The sequence below is a fragment of the Vulpes vulpes genome, chromosome X (assembly GCF_048418805.1).
Source record: "Vulpes vulpes isolate BD-2025 chromosome X, VulVul3, whole genome shotgun sequence".
NCBI lineage: Eukaryota > Metazoa > Chordata > Mammalia > Carnivora > Canidae > Vulpes > Vulpes vulpes.
The window spans coordinates 54,373,496-54,396,239 of record NC_132796.1 but is presented as its reverse complement, the minus strand read 5'-3'; the positions used below and the strand labels follow the sequence as shown (position 1 = coordinate 54,396,239).

The 22,744-nt window shown below is 45.2% G+C and overlaps 1 protein-coding gene across 2 annotated transcripts in view; it reads right to left on the bottom strand.

Moving 5' to 3' along the window:
• The window catches only part of SLC16A2 (solute carrier family 16 member 2), a 118,210-nt gene extending 97,727 nt beyond the window's left edge, over positions 1-20,483 (bottom strand). The window contains exon 1 of one of the 2 annotated variants that reach the window (XM_025987805.2): positions 18,919-20,483. In XM_025987805.2, coding sequence (XP_025843590.2) covers positions 18,919-19,600 — 682 coding nt within the window. In that variant the 5' untranslated portion in view covers positions 19,601-20,483. The remainder of the gene's footprint in view (positions 1-18,918) is intronic. The other variant, XM_072743573.1, reaches the window with a different exon arrangement.
• Between the last annotated feature and the right edge of the window lie 2,261 nt (positions 20,484-22,744).

Here is a 22,744-nt window from a genome sequence, read left to right as displayed (position 1 = left end):
TGGTGTAGGACACTAAGGTTTGAAGAGGGAGGCAGTACAGAAAGGGAATTCAGAAGGCATCAAGATCAGGAAAGGCGAAGGAGAATGGGGAGTTATCCAAACCACAGCCTCCCCCAGAGTAATTTCCCAAGTGCTGCTCAGGGGTTCTCCTAGGGAAAAACTCCCTTCCCCAAATGTTGGCTATAAGCAACTTGGCTCACTTTAGACCCTGGCCACTATGTACATCTGGATAGTCCTCTGATGGGATAGATCAATACAACCCAACCAGGTACCTGAACTTGACTAATCACTTAGTGAGCCAACCAGTCTTCTTCTGCTTGAGGTTCAGAAAGGGATATACAATTCATCAGCAGCTTCCAAGAGAAAATGGTCTGATAGAGTAGGTAGAGGAGAAAATATTCATCTCAGCCCAAGGACGGCTTTGGACAATGTAGGATCAAGGTTGTCCTCTGTCTGCAACTCCTGGCTGTACCATGTACCCAAAGAAGCACACACACATACATGGGTACAATCAACTCAGGCATGGAAGCAGCTTCCCTGGGCCCTCCCTTTCTGTAAGATTTTTCTCATTTGCCAATTTAAGGAGATTCTTTCTTTCTTTCTTTCTTTCTTTCTTTCTTTCTTTCTTTCTTTCTTTTCTTTCTTCTTTCTTTCTTTCTTTCTTCTTTCTTTCTTTCTTTCTTTCCTTCCTTCTTTCTTTCTTTCTTTCTTTCTTCTTTCTTTTTCTTTCTCTTTCTTTCTTTCTCTCTTTCTTCAGAGAGAGAGAGAGAGAAAGAGAGAGAGAGTGAGAGAGTTACAGGGCCCAGGCCTAGAGCCCAGAGCAGCTTCTGGAAGTTATTACAAAAAGCATCTTACCTAGTGCCTGGGGCCAGGAGTGGGGAGCTCAATCAGTCTCAGGCCAAGTCAGGCTGAGCTTATTGGGGAGGCACTTGCCTACTCTTCCTCTGTACCATATACAAAGAGAACTTAGTGAGAAAAGGAGCATGATAGGTCCCATAGTCGAGTGACTCAAGGCTGCCTGAGTTATTGGGGAAGGGTTATCATAGAGTTGCTGGCCTCTAGAATGTCAAATCTGAAAGGGGCTTTAGGAATCACCTAGACAGAGTATCTGATATCCATGGAGGAGCAAAAGAGAGACACCCTTGGCTTGGGAGTCAACAAATTATACTAGTGCTATATGGGCATCTGACCTTGGATAAGTTACCTAACATTTCTATCCAATACATTTATCTGTAAAAAAGGGATGAGTTTCCCCTCATAGGGCTATTTTGAAGGTTAAGTGAGATAACACATCGAAAAAAATCTTAGCATAGTATCTGGCATGCAGTGGGATCTCAATAATTTCTTTTAAATGTAAATGGCTTTAGTACCATTAAGCAAGCAGAGTCCAAGTTAAATTCTGATTTCACCATTTCTAGGTGTTTTACTTTGAGAGGCCACTTTACCTCTTGGTGTATGTATCTTAATGGGACTAATCTAACTTCACAGGGCTGATGTGGGGGTTCAATGAGGTAATTAACACATGTAAAAGTGAGAATGGTGCTAGGCACTCAGTAAAATGCTCAATAAATATTTGGTGAATGTGAATGGGCATATCACTAGGACATGAAACTTGGATTATTTTCTCAGAGTTGTGCTTTAACACCCCATAATTTTTTTGCCTCATCTGTGTGACTGGTCAGGCAAATGGATACAGCATAAACAGAGCCTTGAGGGAGCTGAATTTGTTCAGAAGAGTACTGAACCACAGTATGGGATTTTGACTTCATTAGCACTAGGCTAATGCATGGCTTGCACTTGCTCACTTGCACAGCTTAACTCCTCAGCAACAGACATAACAGGCCAAGGTTCATGAGGTAGTCTCTTTTATGCTCCTGGAGGCACAAAATCCCATTCCAACAGCCAACTCTAACACTCCTAGGACCTCTATAGCCATTTTCCTTGCACAAAGCCCAAAGTAATGAGGGCAGAAACAGAAAGGTCAAGGATTAAAGAGAGGCTTTCCTTTTACTGCTCAGTCTTGAAATACTTTCAGCTTACATCTGGCCTGCATCCTATAAAAGCCTTTAGTGGATCTTTACTACGCAGGATTGCCTACAAAGCAAACCTCATTTGTAATTTGTATATGTGTATGTGTGTTGGTGGTGGTGGCAAGGGGGGGATTGCTGAATGACGTTCAAACCACAGAAATTTTCCATGACCTGACATGGTGCTTCAGGGGAAGAAGCCTAGGAGAACTGGCCTGCTACCAAATCTTCCCCTTGAGCTCAAATCTATACTTTACAGGAACCTCAAGCATATTCTTTTTTTTTTCCTTTACAGGTTTTATTTATTTATTTATTTATTTATTTATTTATTTATTTATTTATGAGAGAGATCAGGTGAGAAGCAGAGGGAGAGAGAGAATCTCAAGCAGACTCTGCACTGAGTGCGGAGCCCACACGGGGCCTGATCTCATGATCCAGAGATCATGACCTGAGCCAAAATCCAAGAGTTGGACACTCAACCAACTGAGCCACCCAGGTGCCCCTCAAGCTTACTCTTAAGTGGCTTCCCACGCTTGCCAAGCACCAGTTTTTAGAAACTCTAAAGAAATAGCTGGGTTTTTACTCCAATGCATGGATTGACAGTTAATTCCTAATCAGGATTACTGTGACTATTGATAGTCTTCCCTCAACCACTGCCAAGCAAATAGTGAAAGTAGTTCTCATGACACATGCCTCAGTTTCTAGCCATGCAAAATGAGGTTGTGGTTTATGTGATTACTCTCTGGGAATTGAGGAGTTCTCCACTCAATGAACCAAGGAGTCAGGCTCTGCTCTACACATGCTCATGTATGTGCACAGATGTGTGCACACACACACACCTTCATTTATCCTCATGACATCCACATTCATATACTCCTATGTCCGCATACATGTATATGCCCACAGTTACACACAGTTACATATACTCACATTCCTACTCATATTCATAAATACTTTCAAAACTTTGACACATATACATGTAATGCATAAAACTGCATAAACAGAAGCACACATACACAAATAGTTCCTTCTCTTATGAAGGTGACCAGGAAATAAACATACTCAGGAAGGAATTCTATTATATATTCACAGACAACAACAAGAAAAGGATTTAGGGGGAATCCCTGGGTGGGTCAGTGGTTTAGCGCCTGCCTTCAGCCCAGGGCGTAATACTGGAGTCCCGGGATCCAGCCCCATGTCGGGCTCCCTGCATGGGGCCTGCTTCTCCCTTTGCCCGTGTCTCTGCCTCTCTCTCTTTTTCTCTGTGTCTCTCATGAATAAATAAATAAAATCTTTTTTAAAAAAATAAAAGGATTTAATATTCATAGTAAACAATCCCCAGTCTCAAAGCTGAATCTGCCTGCCCTGATCGCCACTATCCAACCCCCCATACACATTTTTTAAAATTTTTTTATAAATTTATTTTTTATTGGTGTTCAATTTGTCATCATATAGAATAACACCCAGTGCTCATCCCGTCAAGTGCCCACCTCAGTGCCCGTCACCCAGTCACCCCCACCCCCCGCCCACCTCCCCTTCCACCACCCCTAGTTCGTTTCCCAAAGTTAGGAGTCTTTCATGTTCTGTCTCCCTTTCTGATATTTCCCACTTATTTTTTCTCCTTTCCCTTTATTCCCTTTTACTATTTTTTATATTCCCCAAATGAATGAGACCATATAATGTTTGTCCTTCTCCGATTGACTCATTTCACTCAGCATAATACCCTCCAGTTCCATCCACGTCGAAGCAAATGGTGGGTATTTGTCGTTTCTAATGGCTGAGTAATATTCTATTGTATACATAAACCACATCTTCTTTATCCATTCATCTTTCGATGGACACTGAGGCTCCTTCCACAGTTTGGCTATTGTGGACATTGCTGCTAGAAACATCAGGGTGCAGGTGTCCCGGCGTTTCATTTCATCTGTGTTTTTGGGATAAATCCCCAGCAGTGCAATTGCTGGGTCGCCCATACACATTTTTAAAGTCATCTTGTGAGGAACCCTTACATTTTGCCCTTTCTTAGCAAGATGGAACAATAAGGCCTAAACCCAAAATGAAAATACATCTTGGTCAGCCTGGGACAATCCTATTGTCCCAGCATTATCTTGATAGTGTTTCCTTTCACTCTCAAAAGTCCACCCATGAAGGAGTCCATTACTTCAGTCCTGGGCCTACTGTCTCCCTGAAAAAAATATTTAATTCTTTAACCATGCTTAACTCTTCAATTCTATCACTAGAGATTCTTTTTAGTGTTCCAATCTTGCATTTAAACAAAAACAGTTTAGTACCCAATGTCCTGGTGATTAAGGGGAGGCTGGGGTACTTTGCCATTCTAGTTGGCCTCACAGGGGGCATTAACCTTCTTTTTGTTTTCACACCATTGAATTCCCCAGCTAAATTCTTTCTGCTTATAATCCTGGACACCCTAACATTTTTTGTCCTTTTTCTTGTCTTAATCTTTTCTAAAACATTAGGCTCTGAAGACCCCAGATTCTCTCTGAAGCAAATTACACTCCATGCCATCACCACCCACTCTACCTTAGACTCAGAGACCTTTGGAATAAAAAGGAGTAGTAGAAGGAAAGGGAAAGAGAGAAAGGGAGATGGAAAGGAAGAGAGAGAGATTCAACCTCATTTAGGCTCTGTGACTAATTTTCATTAGGCCTGCTACCTAACTTCTTTTAGCTTCCAGGCATGGGAGCTAGTGACTATTTTTGTGGCTGGATTAACTATGTTTTGAAAAAATCTGAAAACGCTGTCAGCTCTTTGCAAACATGGCTATAAATATATTGTGCGGAATAGATTTGTAATGCTATTCACAGAGCTACTGGAAAAGAATCCATATTCTCCAGACATGTGTATACCACATACTGCAGCTTGAATTTTGGCAGCAAACAAGATGAAGCAGGGAAGAGACCTCAAAAGAGCAAAAGGGACATTATCACTATGAAGTGGGGGGATTTACACATATGGCCTTTCTTAGACCCTAAGAAAACTGAATAGTCTGGAGAGAAGCTGGAGGGCATGATGGGCTTACCTGTATAGCTATGGAGTTGTACATATATGTACATATACATACATATATATATACATCTGCCTGTGTGGGGTATATGTGTAAGAGAAAGTGAAAGGGCCTATCCATGTAGATAAATGTGTATGTGTGTGCCCATGGGTGTGTGTTCTTTTAGTTGTCTCATGAGTTCAAGCTTAAAGTCAGATTGTACATATAGTTTTATACACACAAGTGGTTGATTATATCATTGGTGATGCCTCAATCCAGGTATAGATGCATGAGAACATGCACAAATCTATAGATAGACTTATTATACCTGGCAGCCATGATGATAATTTATATATAAGACGTTTTCAAAATATTGTCACTGTGAGATAGAGATTATTAGTCCCTCCTCCCATTTTGCAGATAAGAAAGTGAGACTCAGAAAGGCCGAGTGACTTGGTCAAGGTTGCAGATTAGGTAAACGGCAAAGCCAGGACTCTAATGCTGCTCTATCTGATGTCAGAGCCTGTGTCTGAGCCTATGCCACACAGCACAGAAAGAAACGAGGCAAAGAACATTTGAACTCTGGGGTCTACTTTGTGATCTCCCATTTCAAGGGCACCTTTTCTATTAGTGCTAAAACAAATACCATGGTGGGGAGACAAAAAAAGAAGGTCCCATGGTAAGTGCTGTTCTTTGTTGAGGCATGGTCTGAAGAGCAGTCTGCAGGTTGCTGGTCTTGCCTGGAGACACGAGCCAAGTCCACTCATGAGACATAGATGAGCCATGGCCTTTTTGAGCAGATGTTCACTGGTGATACTCTGGAGCCCATTGGAGGTACTTTCTGGAGTCAGGAGCTAGGACAGTAGGTTTGTTCCCTCTCTATTCTCTGCTTTGCCGTCTGTCTTTCCCTCCCTAAATATAAAAGCCACAGGCTCCCAACATCCTAAAAGCCACAGGCTCCCAACATCTGGCCTGACCGGTTCTACCTGAGTCTTCCATGTTCAAGACATCCTGTGAGGAGGGCAGGTAGCACAGGTCTAGCTAGCCTGAATTTGAGTGGTGCCATCCCAGGGCAAAGTAGCAAATAAGTCCATCTGGGGTTTTGCTAACCTCCCTTACCTTGACCACTAGGTCCCTCCAGCTTGTCAGCCTATAGATCTAAGGGAAAACTTGTTTTGGCTAGTCTTTCCATAGGCAAAATCTAGGTCAAGACAAAAAAACACTGTTTCCAAAAATGAAACACACACTGTCCTGTTGTTTACCATTTGGATGGTTAAAACCTGGGCAAGAGCAATGGAGATAATGGTAATGATTCCAAGGTTTCAGGATTCCTGATTTGAAGGCCTTGGAGACAGGGCTCAGGAGAGGAGAGATGGTCTCCTAGTCATTTCAAGGCAGGTGATCTTCACCATTCCCCCCACTCTAATATGACTGTGATCAGTGATTCCAACTGGGTACCAGAATTTTTACTTGCTAATGTTTAGAGATTCCTGCAGGGGACTCCTATTGGGACTTCCAGGCATTTGTCCTCCCCTCCCCCCAGTCCCAAAAAATAAACCCTCTTTCCAAGTAACAGGATGGGAGGTCCCAACTGGCAAGGAGGTCATAGGGTTTGGCAGGATCTTGGCAAGCTGTTAGGAGGTGGGATGCAGAGCACCCTGTTGTGGATGGAGTTATTTCAGTTTCAAAACCATTGTATGTGGATGTGTAGACGACTCACAGTCATTAATTCCCTCCAGAACTCAGAGAGGAGCTTATAGGCAGATGTGGCCAGTTCAGGATTAACCAACATGTGGACAAAGTTACAGGTTTAGAGCACTAGTGAAGTGGGGCCGCCTCAAATGAGAAAAGCATAAATTTAATGAATTGTTTCAGAAGTTGGCTGTTGAAAAATAGTGCTTAGGGCCTCTAAAGATCTTAATCTGGTCCTGAGCATAACCAACATCAGAGCAGCTTAGGTGGTACCTAGATAAAGTAAGTTTACCCCCAGAATTCCTGAGTGCTAACCTCCCTTGGGCTCACTTGGGGTTACACTAGCCTACTAGTGAGATAATAAGAATAGCAAAAGCTCATACAGCACTTAACATGTGCCAGACACTGTTTCAAGCTATATATAACTCATTTAACAACCCTATATGGTAAGTACTCTTATTATCCTCCTTTACAAATGAGGACGGAGTAGCACAGAGAAGTTAAGTGGCCTGCTATGGACACAGCTATGTGGTGAATCCAAGACTTACTCAAGTGGTTTTGCTCACACTAGAAGGCTCCATGAAAGAATTCTCTGAGGTACTTCACTCATAGGACACAAACCCCCTTTTTAAAAAATAAAGCCAAGATCTTAGGAAAGTGATCTTAAATTGGAGAATATTCAAAAAATATTTCCAGGCAAAAAAAATATATTTCCAGGCATGTTAACTCACCATATCATAATCTGTCCCACCACATCTCAGCTTTGCATTGAGGTATTTGCTCACATGTGTACATATGTTCTCTCTTTGCCTCTCTTGGATGGAATTCTCCAAGGAGACAGGATGGATACCACAGGATAGCTACCCTTTCCAAAACTCATCCTTTCTCAAATATGGGGGGAATTTTTTCCATTTTCATCAGAGAAGTTGCTCTCTTACTCACTACCTCACCATTCCCCATCACCCCCAATCCCTTGCCAGAAAGCACCCAAGACCTCTTTGGTTTATAGAAGCCACTCACTGGTTATAATCACGGCCTCTGAGAGGTCTAGTCTTCTCATTGCATTAGTGGAAAAACTGGGGCTGAGAAAGGGGAAGGGACTTTTCAGGATCACAAAGACAGTCACAGAGCTAGAAGCAGAACCCAGGTTTCCTGATTGGCAATCCAGTACCTTCCTTGATCCTAGCTGACAAGACTTAGTGAGGCCCAGATCTTTCTTCCATGATCCTCATTTTTTTGCTAATGTTTAGAGATTCCTGCAGGGGACTCCTATTGGGACTTCCAGGCATTTGTCCTTAACTTTTGACTCCCAATTGTGTGTTTTTCATTATGCCATACTTCATCTTATCCATACACTTAAACCTCAGGCTGCTATCAAGTCTAGAAACAGTTCTATTCCAGGTTTCAGCGAGCTCCTGTATATTGTCCCCATGTATCATGAAATAGGGAGACCTGGGTTCTAGCCTCAGCTTTGCTAAGTATTTAGTGTCTGACCTCAGGCCACTCACTTGCCCTCAGTCTGCTCTCCATTTTTTGCAACTATAAAATGGGAATATAAGTCTCTTATATAGCCCTTCCCTGTTGTGAACGTTTCCCTAACTAAATACAAACAATATTGACTTTCCATTTTCCAGAACCCCCCAACATAGCACTTGTTGTGATCAAAGATGTTGGCACATGATGAAATTCAATGGAGTATTTTATTTCATAACTGTCTCTGTTGCAAGGATAAACATCAACTAAGATGTAAACTACAATGTGCTACACACAGAAGGGATTGTTACCACTCAGTAGTCTTCCACTCTCCTAGGGCTCACAGCATCTGGAGGTCTATCTGGGACTCAGAGTAAGGGGCTGAGAGCTGTTGCCATTTCTGTTCTCATGCCCTTTATTCCTCCCCTCAGACCTCAGAAAAAGTGCCTGGGCTGCTGACATGGAAGAGCAGGTGGTGTAGGTTGGGCAGGCTATGCCACAAGCCATTTGCAGGCACCTCATTCCGTGGCCCAATGCCCAGACATCCTCCCACCCAGTGCCCTTCTCTCCAAATGTGCTCAGTATCTTCCTCTACTCCTGCCCCTCCATTCCACCCTGCCTGCTAGGTCAGGGCCTAATGGGGAACAGTGACTCACTGGACTCTCAGAGAGCAAAGACCCAGACTTGAAGCAACAATTAAACTAATTCTCAACCTCCATCCTGCCACTTCCCAATTCATAGACTCTTCTTCACTTAGCTAAATCCCATTTTGAGTTACAACTCTTCTAGCAAACCTTCCTTGATTCCTCACACTCATCTCTCCTTTTCCACATTACCACACAAAAATTGCATTCAGTTATATGTATGTACATATTTGTATTACTTAGCAACAATCTGAAATTGTTTAGTATCTGATGTCTTTGCAAAGAAATTATAAACTTCTTGAGAGACATTTTGCCCTTTCTGGCTCATCCTAGGTCTAGCCTTGCACATACTCAACACTTATTGAGTTAAATTGAACCAACATCAATTGAATTGGGTAGAGAGTATGGGGAAGGTTTGTAAGCAGGGAGAAAACAAACATGTATTGGCCATTTAGTATGTGCCTGGCTATATGTTAGATATTTTGTGTGCCTCATCTCATTTAATCTCCATGCCTATAATGAAAAATGTTATTATTATCCCTATTTTATGCATGAGAAAACCCAGAGTCTAAAAAGTTAAGAACTTTGTCAAAGCCAGCCACATGGTAACTAATTGAATCTAGCACTGTTTGATTCCAAAGCCCATATTCAAAGATATGTAACAGCTTTAATGTCTATTAGTGAAGTGTTGATTAAATAAATTATGATATATCCATGTAATGCAGTACTATACAATTATAAAAGAAAGAATGAGGACTTTATGGATTTAATGTAATAATATCCAAGATATATTTTGAAGTATATAAGGCAAGGTAGAGGCTAATACAAAGTATGGGCTACCATTTGTGTTTTAGAGTGTACACAAACACACACACACACTTACATGTACATATACAGAATATCCCAGGGTGCCTAGGTGGCTCAGTCAGTTAAGTGTCTGCCTTCAGCTCAGGTTGTGAACCCAGGGTCATGGGATCAAGCCCCACATCTGGTTCCATGTTCAGGTGGGGAGCCTGCTTCTCCCTTCCCACCCAACCCTCACCTCCCCTCTCATGCTTTCTCTCCTGCAGTCTCTCTCTCTTTAAATAAAATCTTTTAAAAAACATATACAGAATATCTCTAAAAGGACACATCAAACAACACTGGTGGCCTCTAGGGAGGAGAACAGTATAACTGGGAGACAGGAGTAAGAGAGAGACTTTACAGTGTTGTACCTCTTGCATTTTATCTCATATTAATAAGTAAAATCACATTTGTTAAAACACAATACAATCTCTTTCCACAAGTAGTGCCTGAGGATTGACTTTGGAAAACTTCAGGGAGAGAAGGGGGCAATATGTCAGTGAATTGGATTGGGGACCTCCCAGTGTGCCAAAAGCCCCATCCTTTGCACTCATTTTCTAATTCCTCTTACAAACCAATCTCCACTATAATAATCTGACTGTAACGTTGATTGAGGTCGCATCGTTCCAGATCTCAGTTCTCTACCTATAAAATGGGATCCAGATGGGGTAGGAAGAGATGGTTTCTAAAATGCCTTCCAGTTCAGACATTTAAATAACCAAAAATCAAAAGGGTGAATCTACTACATTTGAAATCTTAATCTCAAAGAAGAGCTTGGAGGTTTTGTTTTGTTTGCAACAAAGAAGAGAAACATTTCGATTCAGATTTGCCTACTAGATGGTCTTAATGGAGACTCCCTAAGTGGTCACTGAAATGCTTGCTCAAAATTGCTATTGCAGTCTTCCTCCAAGCCTCTGGCCTTCTGTGGCCTCTGTTCTCCAGGGCTATCCTGTTTAGAACACAAGGAAATTGGCCCACTCCAAAACTGAATACAAAAGAGCAAGGCCTCTTCTATGCTTAATGTCCCCTGGCCCAGACCTTCTGACCCTAAATATCCCTTTCCTTCTTCCTCACTACCTGCAGAACACAGGCTCTGTGAGAGACCCTTGGGAGGAAGTGACGCCTTAACTTCACCCACCACTCACCCACCCCCATCCCTAGCAATTCCTACTAAAAAACTCAGTCCTTGACTTGTAGGGAGGTTTGTGAGCTCCTGCCAAGAGCTGTAAATATTTTAACATGCCTTGTTTCCTTGAATGTATATGACCTGGGATCTGGCCCCTCCTTTCTCTCAGCTCCTAGAGAACTGAGAAACAAAGAAAACACAGCCAATCCTTAGCTATAGGACACCCAGATCAAATTGCAGAATAATATAGAGGGGATATGAGGAAGAAAGAGATTGAGTTGGGAGGTGGAAGGTGGGGAGGAGAGTTGATTCCCCTTCCAGAAACATTTAGAGAAAGGTATTCAATTTCTAGGGTCTGGAAAAGGTTCCTGGAAATAAAAATAATACCATCCCCTTCATAATTTACAAAGATCTTTCGTATACATAATCTCATTGGATCCTTCATAGTCCTATAAAATATTGTTAATTCCATTGTGCAGATGAGAACACTGAAGACTTGGAAATTTATATAATTTGTTCAAGGCTAAATATTTAATAAGAGACTATTTCTATGGTCTTTATTGGACCCAGAAATCATGACTTTGAGTAGAGCGAGATGGATAGTTAGTGGAGTATATCATACATCACAAAACTGTCAGATTTCTGTCTACTAAACCCTTTTGGTCATCTTTTTTATCCGTTAGTCATAAGAATGCCTTGAGGCTCCAGGAATGGAAAACTTGGTAGCAGTTCCCTTGGTAGCTGCCTCTTCCCATCCTTACTATGTATTAGGTGATATATAAAAGCAGGAATTTTAGACTTAGATGCTTTGTGTTCAAATCGTGGCTCTGCCATTATTTGCTATATGAGATTAAGTAAGTTACTAACTTCTGTGCCTCTGCCTTTTTATCTACAAAATGGAGGAAATAATGATACCTATTTCATAATGTTGAGAATGAATTGGTACATGTAAAGAATTTCATATAATGCTGGCACAGACTTAATTGCTAAATGCTAAATAATAATAATAGAAGAAGAAGAAGAAGAAGAAGAAGAAGAAGAAGAAGTAGTAGTAGCAGTAGTCGTAGTAGTCATAGTAGTCATAGTAGTAGCAGTCGTAGTAGTAGCAGGGAGGGCTTATAGAGAGTCATCGCCATACTTTTACCCAGTCCCCTTGAAATCGGTGGCAATACCACATGAAGGGCATGGGTAGTGAACAGAAGAGCTCTTTTCTTTGTGAGAAACTCAGTGACCTAAACAAGTGACTGAACCTGTGATCTCAGCCTCATAGGTGCTGTGTTCTAAGTAACTGTGATAACTGGCCCAGACAGACATCATATGCCCAACTATACATACACACATACACATAGGTCTGGACATATGGGTGCATGTATATACCCTTTCAGCCTGGATAAGAGGGTGAGTGGGTAGATCCACAGGATAAATTGAGCAAAAAGACTGTGTAGGGACTGCTTGTTCCCCTTTTCCCTTCAGCTACATAGAAGCGGGGAAGCAACTAACTTGGGAGCTTTACTTGCTCTCTTTCTACCCTCACTGAAAGCACTTTTGACCCTAGTTAGGACTTGGGTATCTGCTTCCTTCTCTGACTCCTCTACAATCAATTCTGTAGTAATTTTTGGCAAAAAGAGAGATGATGAGACTCAAAATAAAGACTTCTGTTCTATCCAGAGCTACTGAAGCTACTAAAAACCAATCTGAAATCTCTGGAAGTTCAGTTGGCCCAGAACAAGGAAAGTAAGGACTTGAAGAGAAGGGAGAGCAATGGACCAGGACATTTGTTGATAACAAGTGGATAAGACCTGCTATGATACTATTTCCTTGGCTGGGGCCCCAGAGTTATGAAAAGAGGGGGTGTGTAAATGACAAAAACAGGTTCATAGCAGCTATCTTACTGCAAAAAAACCAGACATAATAGCCTCCACATTCTTGAGTGCTACATAGAAAGTCACCTTTCCCCCCAGGAAGTGGAGAGTTAAGAGAGGGAAGAAAGGGGAAAAAGGAAGAGATGCCTCTGTGGGATGTGTAGAAATGGGCCAAGATCCAGGCTGGAGTTGGACCTGTACAACATCTTAAATTCTTTTGAGCAAAAGAAAGAAAAAGAAGAGAGATAACAATACTGTGAGGAAAGGGGATAGCATATCAATCAAAGGTGATACAAATGCACCATGAAAATGGAAGAAGCCAAGAAAATATGGTTAGGACAACCAATTTCATCCCTTGTCTCCTGTCAACTCAAGAAGCTGGAGCAATAGAAGATAAGGTAGGTAAGACTACCAGAGTGAAGAGGCATGTACTTCCTCAAGCCACCCAAACAGGCCACATTCGACACTCACTAATTGGTGCCAAGTGATTTTACATTAGTAACTACAGCACAGTAATTAGATATCTTTATGCTTAGTCCTCTGTCATTCCTAAAATGGGAGGGGGCTGGAGTGTCCTAAACCCTATTCCCAGTAATCTTTGAGTACCAAGACTGATGCAGGATAGGGGAAAGGATGGAAGCAGAAAGAAACTTATAATAACAAGTGTTTCCAACCTCAAGTGTTGGGAAGTTACAAAGGGGTCCAGGCCAAGAGGAATGGATCAAGCTGTCCATATCCTCTCCATCACCCTCACCTAACAAGTTTTTCATTCTGGGCCCTCTGTGCTAGTCTCCCATAACCCCTACAGAAGCCTCTATTATGTTTAACATGATTCCATAAACAGATGGTAAAGATTTCTTTCATAATCCACAGGTTCAGATGAGTTGTATGGTGTGTGTGTGTGTGTGTGTGTGTGTGTGTGTTATGAATAAAGCCTTTTCTCTAAGATTTGATCATTGAATCCCAAGTGAGACAGTTTCTTTCAAGGCAAGAAAGTTCACTCCATCTTTTATACAATCTGAAAAGAGTGAATGATCATTTCTTTTCAAAAGGCAACAAAACAAAAAGATGCTGGTGGTAAAAGCAGCACACCCTCTTGGGAAACTGGTCTGTTCAAAAGGTCAAAATGGCATCCTTTACATATTTCTGCAAATGTTGATAGTCCAGCTGCTTGTTTACTCTTTATGGCACTGGAGGAAATGTTTCCAGTGACAAGCAAGTATAAATTTAGGGAAAGTGAGAGAGAGAGCTCTATGCTTACTACTTTAGTAGCCATACTCTCAGCTAAGCCTTGAGTGAAGCTGAAGTTGACCAGTAATTGTGAATGAATACCCAAGAGGGTCTCCTCTAGGATTGAAACAGCAGTCCTTCCACACCCAACCACAGTGAGACCCAGGCAGCAGCCCCAATCCAGCTATAAAGATGCCCTGTCTGAAGCCCCCTGAAGAAAACAACTCTGTCACATTTAGGGATCTTGGTTTACTCTTCATTCCTGAAGTAACAGCAAACCAAGGTCATAATCATGCATTTCTGAGAAATGAGAATGAGATGTGGGAAACTGAGTTTCAAAAGAAGGGTCCAACCTGAGGCTTAAGGAAATGCTTCTAGTTTAATGCTCTTTAGGAACAGGCTCAAATGCTGGGAAACAGACCCACTCTGCTAGCCTGCAGTCAGCCAAATTGAGGGAATTTTGTTGGGTGCCCAGTTCCATACTGAGCAGGGCATTTTGAGAGAAGAAGTTGTCCATCCAGAGTAGCCTTTACACACTGTGTAAAAAGGAGTGGATCTTTTCAATCACGGTGAGATATATAAGCAGCCATATAATCTTTAAGTACATATGACATATGTACATATTTTCTCAGGAAAATAATATCTATATGTTTTTTTCCCAATAACCTCCCAACCTGTCTCTACTTACATTCGGGCAGATTAACAAATTTCCATTTTATCTGAATGAGTCAAAATGTGTGCCAAGTAAATAGTTAAGAATAGAATGTCACATAATTCTAGAAGAATAGAATGGCAGGGCTATAAACTTCATCTAGTCAAACCCCCTCATTTTACAGATAGAAAGACTAAAGTACAGAGAAGTAAAGTACCTGCTCAAAGTCAGAGAGAAAGTCAGGGGCACAAGTTGTTGAACTCCTAGTCACTGTCTAGCTGGTATTACTGAGATCACCAGCCCTTTAGGGTCCAGATTTATATTTAGAATGAGCATTTGAGGCCACTGGACAGTGAGCCAGGGATCCAGCCTCAACCAGCTACTCCAGCGAAAACAAACATCCCCCTGTTTGGCTTCCAAATACCCCAACCTCTCGTCCTCATCCCTTCCAATATGAGTCAAGGTCCTAGTTTGGAGCCCAGTTTGGTGGAAAGGAGGGAGAAGAGTTACTGACCAATGGCCCTCTGGCCCAAAGCTCCATTGAGGCTCTAAACCAACTTGATCAAGCTTATCTAGACGGTAGGCAAAAGCCTTCAGCCAAAGGCAAGACCTGGCAGATTTGCTCAAAAAATACCTGGTTCCTAAACTCAGCAGTTTAGTGGTCATCCCAGTGAGATACTGAACCAAGCAATGAAAGGCCCTAAGATGGGGAAGAGGAAGATAGCCTAACCTACCTTTGACCCTACCCATCCTTGGAACTCTCTGTATAAATGCATAGTATACCATTTTCCCCATGCCTAGAAAATTCTGTCTCCATTAGTGTGATCCATGAGTCTGAACTATCTTGTGCTCAGTAGCAAACTTTTCTGACCATTGTCCCTTTCCCTGGGTGGTGAGAGCCCTAGCCCAATTCTCCAACCTACGAGCCTACGAGGCCATGCTTACAAACTACCCAATAAAAGATGCCTTTCATCATATTCTATGGCTCATTGCTAGACTGGCAGTCAAGGTGGAAAGTGCAGAGTAATGGGTTTACTCTGGAGCACATTTAAAAAGACCTAAGCTTGGAGCCAATGTTAACAACTCTGGCTTGGTGTACCTTGTCCCTGGGATCCCAATCCTAAGCCTGCCCCAGCCCTAACTCACTTAGGGTTCCAATAATGACCTGGGACCCACAACCAATGCCACCTGTTCCTCTTTACTCTCTTTCCTCCAAATGTCAACTTTCCCTGGGTCCTATGCCTGGGAGGAATAGCAGGCAAAATGTTCCTGAGATGGAGGGAAGGGGGAAAAGGAAAAGATCAGGAGAGAAATGAGCCTATACTTTTTGCAAAGCTTGTAGGAAAGCTCAACCAAGAAGCCATGCTATACTTTCCACCAAGTTGCCTGGCTGCCCTGTCCTGTCTGCTACTTGGTCTGGGTGAGGGGACTCCCAAATTTCCTACAAACTGTAGGAACTGTAAAGATATTTAGAACTGTAAAGATAGGGCAGGCCCGGTGGTGCAGCAGTTTAGCGCCGCCTGCAGCCCAGGGTGTGATCCTGGAGACCCTGGATCAAGTCCCACGTCAGGCTCTCTGCATGGAGCCTGCTTCTCCCTCTGTGTCTCTGCTACTCTCTCTCTCTCTGCATCTCTATGAATAAATAAATAAAATCTTTAAAAAAAAAAGAACTATAGAGATATTAGGCTTATCCAAAGAGAATCTGGGTTATGGGGTGCCTCTAAACATTAAATTCATAGATTTTTAGAGCTGAAAGGCATGTCAGACATTAATAGAAATGGATAATCCACCAACCCCCTTAACTATGGGAGTATATGTTCCATGTTCCCCAGAATGGCTATTAGGCAAATATTGGCTGATAAACATTTTAGCAAGTTCTACTGGCTTCCTCTATCCCTTTGAGACACCAGTGCTGTGGCACAGATTGCTGGGAAATTTTGAGTAAACTGCAGAAAGCGTGTGGAGGCAGAGGCATATTTGGAATCTCAGGATCTGAATGATTGCTTGGGATAGCTGAGGGGCCCAAGAAAGATAGTGCTAAGGAGGAGATTTTCTAGGAGCTCAGGAATGTGGTGGGGTGTTCTTTATCTTTTCAAAATAAAAACTGATGTGTTCCCAAGAGCATCCAGTATCAAAAATAATTTTCATGAATTCAAGATGCACCACAGCATGGACCCAAGCCAAAGTATTCTGAGACCCTGGGGACATACCAAATTCCTTTTTGTCCCTTCCTGACCTATACTTACCATAATTTAAACCAGTAAACCCAGATCTTCAATGGACCTAGTCTGTGGCAGAGTACACACCAGCCACACCTCTGCACAGCCCACTGCACCTCCCTCTTCCCAGCTGTACTGTGAGGTCTTGACCGGAAAGTCCCAGCCAGCCCTCCCCCTGAGTCCCCTATGATCACCTACTTTGAAGTTTGTTCCCCAGCAGTAAACCTCTTCCTGGTAAAGTAGTGGTTTTTCCAAGTTTTATTACACACTCTGAAGGGCCCAGCTCTAGACCTGCTCACACCACACAAATGCCAGATCCTGGCTTCAGCCCATCCTCCACTGCCTCCCATGAAGTTTCACCCAGACTTTGCCACTGACTCTGAAGGCCAATAGCCTGCCTTCAACCACAGGGCAATGCTCAGCAGGTGCTCTCCTAGGTAACCCAGGCAACAGCCAGAGGCCCTACCCTGGCTGCCTTCCCAAGAGCCCCTGAATTGCATCAAAGCAAGGGAAAGGTAGTCCCAGGGATGACTGTGGCAGTGACCTTACTCCGAGAAGTTGTTCCACACAGTCCAGGGACCCCCCCCCCCACCTACACTTGGGCATCAGTGTGGCCTAGCGTCTCTATCCTGGACAGCCACTGAGGCACACTCTAACTTTCAAGTGGGGCCCACGCACTTCAGTGCCAATGGGTCACAAAAGGTCCAAGAGGTAACCCAAATCCTCTTCTCCAAAAGTAGCCCTGTGAAACTGCAAACTTAAAAAAAAAGCGGGGAGGGGTGTCCTTGGTTCAGAGGGGCAGTAAGAGCAGCTGTTCAAGGGCTCAGGGAATCCACAGGTGGACACCCTAGAATTCAAGGTTTCTATGTTTAATAAATAATCCTGAGGCCCCCACGGAGGGCAGCAGAAGTATGCGTTGGGGTGGCAAGAAGAGGGAACCCTTCAGCCCCAGGGCAACACTATAAAAAGCCACAAATTCAGAGTTTCCAACTTGCAGTGAGGGGCAAGTGCAGCTGTCCTGAGGAGCCACAGAAGGAGCAAGCCTTGAGGGAGAGGGCATCCCAAGTCCCTTGCTCTCTCCCTAGACTCCTCATCAGAACTGCTGAGGGGCATCCCATTGGCTTTCTGAGAAAACCGTATAACTCCTACGGGCAGATTCAATGCAGGAGAACACAAGGTTGCAGTCTTGTGGCCACAGGCCTAGAGAATGAAGGCTATGGCCCCCAGCCCTGCTTGTCTTAGGGAAGAAGACCAAGTCAGTCCCATGAGAATAGTGGGAGAGGTGAGGCCAGCATTCTGGCTGAGGCACAAGGAGGCTTCCCACGGCTAGTAGAGAGGCTCAGGTGCCAGCCACGGCTCAGGTTGAGGATAGCGTGGAGTGAATCTCAGGGGCCAGCAAGCCAGCTGCCTTACACTTCTCTGGCAGGAGACCTCAAAGCCCAACTCCCTGCTTGCTTTGGAGATCAGCTCAGAGGGCACAGAGATCTGCTTGCTTCCTCAGAGCAGCAGAGGACGGCCTGACCTGGCTGGGCCATAACCACCACCAGCAAAGAGAGGCCCGTGCATGCACGCGTGCGCGCGCGCGCGCGCGCGCGCACACACACACACACACACCGGCAGACACACACGCCTGCCTTGTGTTTGACTCTTCACTCAGTCACCAGGATTCCTAAAGTGTTTTTGACAGAAAACACCTCTGCTCCCTGTATAGGAACAGGGGTTGCTGCGGAGATCCGCAGTACAGTATTTCTCTCAAAGCCCTCCCAACCTCCCAACTCTCTCCTCTTTCCATGACTTTGCACCCGCCTCCAAAAAAATCTGCAAATATTTCCCCCCCCCCCACTACACATGGTCAGCATACTTAAAAACCAAAAGGTACACCTGGATTTGTCCCAGGGCAAAAAAGTTCATTCCTTATCTGTGATCAATGAATATCCCAGGTCCCACCTAAGGGACGTCTTGTGCCTAGTCTCCTAGCTAAGTGTGCCTACAGTCCTGCAACCCGCGCCTTAGCAGCGCCTTGGGCAAGGGACAAGGAGGAGTCGAAGTAGAAAGATGAAGGGGCGCCTCCGACTCAGAGGTCAGGAGTCAACAGCAGTGGGAGCAGAGGACACCCTTGCCAGGAGGGGCGCGTGGGGTCACTCACCTGCTTGGAACTCCACTTGGCGATTTTTCTCTCTTTCCTCCTGCAGCAGCATGGAGTAGAGGATCCCAAAAGAGTTCTGGATGCCAAAGATGGAGCCGTTGCACCAGGTGGCAGCGAAGACCACCATCCAGCCAAAGCCACCTTCGGGGGGCTGAAAGCCACGCGCGGTGCCGCGGGTCTCCACAGTGGGCATGGACTTGGATTCGTGCACGGGTTCAGGCTCAAATTCCAACTCCGGCAGGGGTGCAGGGTCCGGTAGGGGCTGGGGCTCCGGCTGCGGCTCGGGTGGGGGCACTGGCACCGGCTCGGGCCCAGGCTCGGGCTCAGGCTCGGGCTCGGGCTCGGGCTTGGGGCTGCCCACCCACTCCTGCTGTTCCGGGTCTGCCTCCCGCCAGGGCCCCTTGGCTTCCTTGCTCGCCAGGCTTTGCAGCGCCATCTCGGCAGGGGGACTGTGGCTGCTCTGGCGGGAGGAGCCGCTGTGTGGCTGGTACTTGTTTCTGCTGCTGCTGCTGCGGCGGCGGCTGCTGCTGCTGCTGCTGCTGCTCCGAGCACTGCTGCTGCCCCTGCCTCCTCCTCCCGGCTCCGCGTCCCAGCTGGCCCGCCTGTCCCGCGACAGACGGTCCCTCGAGTCCTCTCCTCCTCCTCCCACGTCCAACCCCCCCTTCTGCTCTCCCCATGTCATCTCTCTCCTCCCCTCCTCTTCTCCCCCCCACCTCTTCCTCCCTCAACAGGCAGCCGCTTCAGCCTTGCTCTTCTCCCTAGCCCTTCCTGCTCCCCATACTCGCCTAATTATTCTAGCCACTGCTCCCTACCTTAACTTCCTTTCCAAACTACCGAATCCTGTCCTCCTTGTCCAGATACCCGGTAGAGGGAGAGTTAAAATGGCTTTTCCACAAACTATCGTGTTCCCTCTGCCTTCTCCTCCCCACAGGTTCCAAAAAGGCATTGATCAATCCAGAATTTCCAAGGAAGACCCCACTGGGTCTTCCACTCCCTTCTTGCTCCCACTCCCTTCTTCCTCACAAGCATCCTGGAACTGGGGTGGCCTTGAGGACCCCTGAACAAAAGCTGGACAATGAGAGACCCCACCCTGCCCTCGGGAGTCTCTTTGTCCCCCACTTTGGCTTGGGGAGAGCGACCTGGAGGGGAAAGCCAAGACTTCGGACAGAAGATGGGCACAATCTTCTAAAGCCCGGGGGCTCAGCCTCCCACGGCCCTATGAAACCCCCCTTTTCCGGGCCCCCCAGTCTGTCCCCCTTCGCCCCCGCCCTTCCCGGCAAATCCCTGGCGGGGCGCGAAGGGGAGGAGACAGCCCGGCAGCGAGGCCCGCCCCTCCGGGCAGTCAATCAGGGTTTTGTTTGCGCCAACCTGGAGTGCAGAGGAGCGGTAGAGGGCCGGGGCTGGGCCAGGGGCTGGGCCAGGAAGGGAGGGAAGTGCAGTGGCACCGGAGGGGGCCGGGCCCAGGCCGGGCGGGAGCCCAAGCTCAGTTTAGGCTCCTCCCGGCTCCCTGTCCCGCAGTGGGAAACTAGAAGTGGAGGCCAGGTCTAAGCCGCCAGTTGGGCAAGGGCTGATCTTCCGGCCTTTCGGACTCAGCGGAGCCACTTGCAGAGGGTTGTCTTTCCAGCACCCACCGCCCCCTTCCGCCCACCTCAGGCTTAGAGAAGTGAGAGTCTCGCTGAATGTCCCAGACTAAAGCCCCAGCCCTGGGAGGGTAAGGGAGATTTTGCTCTCCAGAGAGTGCACGGGTCCCAGGAGGCGGGATAAGTGATCTGCCCTGTGGGCGGCCCAGCTCCTCGCCCCCCCACCCCCAAGCGCTCTGCTGCATCCCTCAGCCCTGGGGACCCGCCCCACAATCCGGGGAAGTTCTGCCTACGCTGGGGGCCCAGGCGTCTAATGCACTAATCAAGAGGTCGCTGTGTGGTTACTAAGCTACTCCGCTCTCCACCAGCAGGCGGGTGAGCGCCAAGCTATTTCTACCCAGCATCTCATTAACCTTCTGAAACCTTTTAACCTGGGTGAAAAAACTATATGGCCGGTGAAAATGCAGCTCAGGGCTCTGCCAGATGCCCGTGAACACAGAGTTATTAAGCACATAAGAGGGGACTGAACTGGGCAGAAGAAAATAGGGGTTTTGAGGAGCTTGCCTTCGATGAAAGGAATCTATCCAAATTCACAAATCGCGTGGGCTATACCAGTCAACAGAGCAGGCATTGCTTGAGCCAATAAGAGCACTTTTACTGCCACCTTTTTAGTCAAGGGTTTCACCTACTTTTTCCAAGCTCAAAACCGGAGGTTCAATGAGGCCAAGGTATTTTTTAGCCTAAGGTCATGGGACAAGTCAAGTACAAGCTGGAATTTGAGGCAGGTCTCCATACATAAAAGCCTCACGCTTCCTAATCTTCACCACAGGAGCCTAGGGCTTGGCACTGTGGGAGAGGGACAGAGGAGGGAAGGCAGGATTTGCCTGAGCAATCACTGTAGGCTTCTGGAAGAGGTTGCGGCCTAGATGGGCCTTGAATATTCAGAAAGATTTTAACAGTCTGGGGGTAGGATCCCTGCTTAAAAGAGTTAAAGAAAGCATAGAGGCACAGAAGACTTCTACTTGTGGAAAGAGGTAAGTGAAAGTTAATCAGGCCAAGAAGTTAATATGTATGTTACCTCTTCCAGGAAACATTTACATTTTAATAAAAATCCACAATGCTTTAGCCATGAGTGACAAATCATGCACATAATGGGCTCCAGGGCTTAAGATCTGTTTTTTAGTCAGGTGTCTCACCATACACATGACCAACTATTGCCCCAAGGGGCACTAGCCTTAGTTTCCATTTGCAGGGAACCTGAATAAAACCCTGAAAAAAAGTTATTTCCAACCCCGCAACTAGGAATAGACCTGGAGTCTTGCAGCTTATCTCATACCCTACTGTCTAAATTCTATTTCCTCATTGTTTAAATGGGTTTTTAGATCACTGGAGTGTGGGATGAGGGTGGGTGATAACACTCATTGAGAATCTTTTATGAACCTAACACTATGTTAGCCCTTTACATACATGCTCTCATATAATCATAACAACCCTATAAGGTCAGGATGGATTTGTGCCTATATTATAACTGAGGAAACAGAGACTCTAAAAGGTTAAGTCAGTTGTTTATGTCTACAAAGCACAGGAATCTTTGCTCATTTCTGTGAGCTTCAAAGTATATGCCCTCCCAGAAGACAGGATCCTATAACCACCATCCCACTATTCTAGCAGCACATGCAATACCTACCATTTCAACCCCCTTTAAAAGATACTTTATAATGGCTAGAGTACTGATATGAGAAGACCTGGATTCTAATCTGGATTCTACCATTGTGTACCCGTGTGATTCTAAGCAAATTGTTTTCCCTTTTTGAGTTTCAATTTCCTTACTGCAGATTGAAGCTAATACCTACTGTGCAGTTATTAAATACCATGCTGAGAAGTACAGGCTTTATTTTGGATATACAAAGGAGCCATTAAAGATTTCTGAGTAGGAGACTAACATCAAATCTACATTTTATTTTTTTAAAGATTTTATTTATTTATTCATGAGACACACACACACACACACACACACACACACACACAGAGGCAGAGACACAGGCAGAGGGAGAAGCAGGCTCCATGCAGGGAGCCCGACGTGGGACTCGATCCCGGGTTTCCAGGATCAGGCCCTGGGCTGAAGGTGGCACCAAACCGCCGAGCCACCCGGGCTGCCCTCAAATCTACATTTTAGAAAGAAAACTGTGGCAACCACGTAGAAAGATACTGTGGCTTGGAAATACAAGAGGTAAGAAAACCAAGCA